At 34.9% G+C, this 5483-nt stretch overlaps 2 protein-coding genes across 3 annotated transcripts; one reads left to right on the top strand and one right to left on the bottom strand.

Annotated features, from left to right (window-relative positions):
* The first annotated feature begins 1221 nt into the window (after nt 1–1221).
* On the top strand, nt 1222–2176 carry LOC112527649. Its single transcript, XM_025138402.1, has 3 exons — nt 1222–1582; nt 1672–1781; nt 1894–2176. Exons 1-3 carry the CDS (start codon nt 1327–1329, stop codon nt 1993–1995), a joined length of 468 nt encoding a protein of 155 aa, XP_024994170.1. The 5' UTR covers nt 1222–1326; the 3' UTR covers nt 1996–2176.
* Nucleotides 2101–4870, bottom strand: LOC112527647 (protein PLASTID REDOX INSENSITIVE 2, chloroplastic-like). Of its 2 annotated transcripts, none has more exons than XM_025138400.1 (3): nt 4511–4870; nt 4325–4423; nt 2101–2563 (listed from the first exon to the last, which is right to left on the bottom strand). In XM_025138400.1, exons 1-3 carry the CDS (start codon nt 4727–4729, stop codon nt 2372–2374), a joined length of 510 nt encoding a protein of 169 aa, XP_024994168.1. In that variant the 5' UTR covers nt 4730–4870; the 3' UTR covers nt 2101–2371. The 2 variants fall into 2 exon arrangements, with proteins under 2 accessions (XP_024994168.1, XP_024994169.1); XM_025138401.1 differs by lacking the exon at nt 2101–2563 and adding an exon at nt 2756–3103.
* Nucleotides 4871–5483: the final 613 nt, after the last annotated feature.

Genomic DNA, 5483 nt, shown 5'->3' with positions numbered 1-5483 from the left:
TAATTATATTTTAGATTTTTTATATTTAAAATAAGATGTTTGTCATGTATTTTATTATATTTATCCACAGTTAGTTACATAAATTTAAACATGAAGCTCTAATAAGTTGTACATATGCATAATTTACTTTTAATCTTAAATTTTAAATAATATGTATCAATAAACAATACTTTATATATAAAAAATGGTTTTTAAGAATTTTTATCAAATGCTTTATAATATAGATAGATATATGATAAGCATATAAATAATGAAAAACCTCGGGCATATTTTCATTGTTTTTCTAATCTTTTTTAGTTAAGAGTTTTTAACTTTACTCAATCTAACCAAATAATAATAAAATATTAATACAAAGTTGCCCTCTTAAAATATACAAAATAATTATAACAGTGAAATAGGGTTGTCTAATAATGGTGTCATGTGGCATTTTGAGATGTAATTACCGATTATTTTATTTAAAAGCTTTTATATTTTCCAATTGTTCATCTCACATGTATATGTCATAATAATGCGATATGGAATAAATAGAAAAAATATGAAATTTAATTTAATTAAAATATAATTAAAGTGAGAGAAGGAAGGAAGGCAAGATTGAATAAATAAATATTATGTTGAAAAGGGTAAATGTTGACTCCGTCGACAATGCCGACCAAGTCCGTCCAAAACAATGCCACGTGGGAATCCGCCACCATCTACGGCCCTTGCCGGCAGCCGCTAATGTCAAACAAGTCTTCATCCATGAATTAAAAACACACAATCAAATATTTAATAATAACAATAATACTATAGTAGTAAAAAACATTGGACTTAAATGTAATGATGGTATCATTATTATTTATTTTCTTTTATGATTATTTTAAAATCGAAACCGGGATATTGCCTATTATATAATTAAAACTTAAAATATTATTATTATTATATAATAAAGGTCACACATAAGTTTGTTGGACAGACAATGACCCTCCTACAATTAGAATTATTTTGAAATGACGTTTTATTTTAAACACCACACCATGAGTGGATTTTCACCCTACCATTTATTATTTTCTACGTAATTAATAATTACAAATATAATTTTATAATTTAAACCGTAAGATGAATCGAATACAAAACTTTGTATTTTAATTGAGTACAAAATGTTTAAATCTCTTCTTACGCTTTTCATTTTAACTTTTCTTGATCCTATCTATCTATATATATATTATAAGCATTTAAACAAGAGAGAGTGAGAGGGCTATATAAGGGTGGGGGTGTGAAGAGGACTGTAGAAAGAAACCATTGCTTCCTTTCTTCTCATCTTCTTCCCCATTAATTAATCAATTAGAGATGGGGAATTGTCAAGCTGTAGATGCAGCTGCACTTGTTATACAACATCCATCAGGGAAGATAGAAAGGATGTATTGGTCTGTAACTGCTACTCAAATCATGAAGATGAATCCAGGCCATTATGTTTCCCTCATTATCCCATTGCCAGCAGACGATAACTCCGACAACAAAACCGTTCGCTTTACCCGAGTCAAGCTTCTCCGCCCTACCGACACCCTTGTTCTTGGCCGAGCTTATCGACTCGTTACCTCACATGGTAATTGTCCTACTTTCGTTTCTTGTTAAGTTGTTCCTAACTTTTGGATCTTTTTCTATAACTTATAGAGGTTGAATTTGGTTATGCAGAAGTTATGAAGGTACTGAGAGCAAAAAGACAAGCAAAGATGAAGAAGGATCGGCCGGAATCAATGGAGGAAAACCAAGAAACAAGTTCGGAATCGGAGAACTCAAGCCAGGTGAATAATCTTCATCTAGTTAGCAGTTTTTGGCAAAGTAATTTGGTCATAAAAAGGCAAAGATGAAGATTATGTGTACCTTACAGTATCATTATTATTCTGAAATTTTCAGGTGATGGCACATGAAAGAACAATCAAGCAAAGGTCTGGATCGTTTTCGAGATCAAAATCATGGCGGCCATCATTGCAGAGTATCTCCGAGGCTGCTAGCTGATAGTTGAGGGCTTCAAGAAGCTCGATTTCGTTCAGAAACCATTCTATGGCTCCCTGTTCCGATCAAATAATACATCTGTATAGCTTTAAAAAAAGGACGAGCAACGACACTAACCCGCAATATGCGGCAAATATGTATTAATTTTGAAGAAATATATATTAGTGTGGAGTTCAAAGTTGCCTCCTTTTTGTGTTTTATGTAAAGAAATTTTTTTGAGTACTAGCTAAGCAGGTAAATAAAGGCTAGGCCTTGGGGCCGATGGGGATTTTCTTGGCTGTTATCTGTAGAGCCTCACGGGATTAGTTAAGGTGTACACAACCTGGCCGGTACACCCTCAGTTACCAAAAAAGGGTAAAGAAAAGGGTTTCTATGAGTGTTAGTGTGATTTGGAGTTCCAAATTTCCCACTCGTGATCGAGGTAATTTTGAGCCCATAATAGCGATGCACGTGCTGCCAAGTTTGCTCCCGGAAGTTTCCTTTGCTTGAGTTCGATTAACATGTCCGTGAATGGCTCCACCAATAACGTCCCTGGTCCTCCATACTCTTTGAAAAGAAACTCGCTGAATAGCTTGTTTCACCAAGAAAGAAAACGTATCAAGGGCAGTTCGGTCTTTTTACAACAGGTGCTACAACTCGCAAAGCAAATATTAACTACCAACATAATGGAAAAGGTCAAGTTATCGCGCTATCGGTTCAGGAACACAAATTCTAGATAATATGACACTATAGTTGCTAACATTAGTTAAGAGGGTGTATACAAATACAACTTCATACAAGCTGTCATGGAAACATTGATTGCTTATTTTGTTGTGAGGGCTAGAAATGTCATTTCACTGATGCACAACCACGTGAAGGACAAATCAGATGCTTTTAACTCAAGGAGAAAGGTGCTTGAGTGTTCCACAGCATTGAATAAAAGACATTTAAGGACATCAAGCATGTAGGGGAAGAACATAAAAATGTGAACTAAATGAGAGAGATCAAAAAGCTAAACATGTTTAAGGCCAAAATACATCAAAAGATAACGAAGTTTACCTCAGTTCCTATCTAGTGTAACGATGACTCTTTTCCTAAAATAATATAACAAACGTTCAATTTTCCATATTTCCTGCACATTTGACTTGTAATCAGTATATCTACTAATTATTGACAATGTGGATGCCAAGCTTTCAAGTTATATTGTAATTCTTGATTACGTGGAAAAATGCACATTAAAAATAATTGAAGCCAAATATCCAGCAAATAGGAAAAAACTGAACGTGTGTTACACTAATTTACAAACAGATCATCTACCATTACACTATAGAGGAACTAATGCAACCTTTTTCAAATATCATTCCCCGCCTGTGTCAAGAAAACCCGAGGAGGGTGATGCATGAATTACGATGATCAAAGAAAAAGAAAGAAAACTACAAAGCTATCAACTTTTCAAGGGTATCTATTCAAGCAATAAAATACAAGTAATATCACCAGGTTGCTTTAAGGCTGAAAGTTGTGTAATTGGTGCTTCCAAATGGCATTATCCAAGAATTAACATCAAGTTCACTAAGGGACAGATGACCTCATGACTTAATACTTGTTTCAGTTATCGTTTACCAAGTGATGTTTATTACAACTTTACAATATCTTACTATTAACAAAGTCTCTAGAGAAATATGCCAGACTTCGCTCTCAACTCAAATTATCGGTAGTCAACCTTGAGGGTCAGCGCAACTGATAAATAGATGTTAGGTAGGTTTTGAGGCTCCTCTCAAATCCTAATAGGTCTCTGGTTCGAGTCTGCCATTGGGTTTTTCATTATTATTATTTTCAAGGCTCCATGGGATTAGTCAACATGGATGCATGGAGTCACGGACACCCACAGTTACCAGAAAGGAGCAGGCCAACCAGTGACCTCTAAATTAACTAGAACCATCATAGACAACTGTTATTTATTCAGTGGGTACCAAGTGTTAAATAGATCGTAATTCTATAATGTTCAGGCTTTGCTACTTTGGCATAGATGCAACAAGTGAAAGCGCGAACTGATTACATATGGCAAACAGGGAAGCCTTGTTAGTTTGGACATACTATCAAACAGGTTGTGAGCATTGATAGAAAACCCCAGTTCACAATGTAACTAAATCGACCAACCATCGAAAGCATCCACCAAAATTTTGTAAGTTAATCATCAATCAATTTTCAAGAACCTTATCCACATGAACTAGAATCAAAGCCAAAATAATTGGTCCACATTTTAAGCATCGCGAGAACAAGAAAAGACTTAAAGAAAGCAAATGATTCAATCATCCAATAAAATACAAGAAATGAAAAGGAAATTAAGAGTTACCTCGGTACAGGTGTCAAGAACTCTATCAAGATCAGCCCCAAATGTCTCCCTTTCCTTGTACAGTTTCTTCTTGAGCTCTTCCCGAAACTTCTTTGTCTCCTATCACCTCGCACAAAGAAAAACAGAGGTTACTGTGTGTTTTGTATTTGTAACATGTATGCACTAGATCATATATAAAGAGATTACGTAAGCAGCAAATTCTGGAATCGGGTCAGGATACACGTATTTCTGAAGTGGGGTAGCTCTAAGAAGGAAGAAACATGGAGTTTTTGAAAGAGAAGGACGAAAAAAGCAGCCGGAGGAGGGTAGGGAAGCGAATTTTGCGGTCTTCTTTTTCGTGGGAGCCATGGAAGCCAGCAATCTGGTGGAGCAAAGAGAGACGATGGGAGTGTAAAAAACCGCCATTTTTGTTGTCGAGGAAATCCTACCTTTCTTTTTTAATTGTTTGGGTGCTCCTTAAATTTGAGGGAAAATTAAGTGTAAAAATATATTTTCTATTTATAACAACCTGTTGACATTTGTCAAAGAAGAACCCTTGATCAACACGAGCATTAAATTAATAATTCCATCACAATTTATTTGAAACCACACCATTAACATAACGCCACTTCTACATGGAGTCAAAATGAGGTATGTCCCCAACGCAAATGATAAAGCATCTCGAAGTTTATATGTTAGTATAAAAACTCAATAAAAAAATTGAATACATGACCTCACATATAAAAAAAACAATGAACTGGCTAACAGACCAATGATGATTTTGTAAAAAATATCCCTATATTTGTTTTTTATAGTCAAATGATTCTACCGTTTTTTAAAAATTTGGGTTCATCCGTCATCAAAGTCCCTTCCTACATTTTTTTGGTTAGACACCAACCCACTTACCTAATGCATGGTAGTGAGCATAGTGTTCATTTTTTGTATCTTTTAGTCGGTCCTTTGTTAATATAACTTTTACTAAAGATGACCTACCAACTCGACATATAGTGCTAAGATAAACATAACAACAAAGTCGGTGAAGATTAAGGAGTCGTTTATTAAACACTTACAGGGTAAAGGCTTAATGCGTAACTTACCTTACAGGGTGAGCATTACAAGGACGGTAATCTTACTCGGTAAGAGGCAAAACAAGGATCAAGAGCCTTACCGGGTGATAGAC

This window comes from Cynara cardunculus, assembly GCF_001531365.2.
Source record: "Cynara cardunculus var. scolymus isolate 2C chromosome LG 15, CcrdV1, whole genome shotgun sequence".
In the NCBI taxonomy this organism is placed as follows: Eukaryota; Viridiplantae; Streptophyta; class Magnoliopsida; order Asterales; family Asteraceae; genus Cynara; species Cynara cardunculus.
The sequence above is the reverse complement of the archived record's forward strand: the minus strand, read 5'-3'. Positions and strand labels throughout refer to the sequence as shown.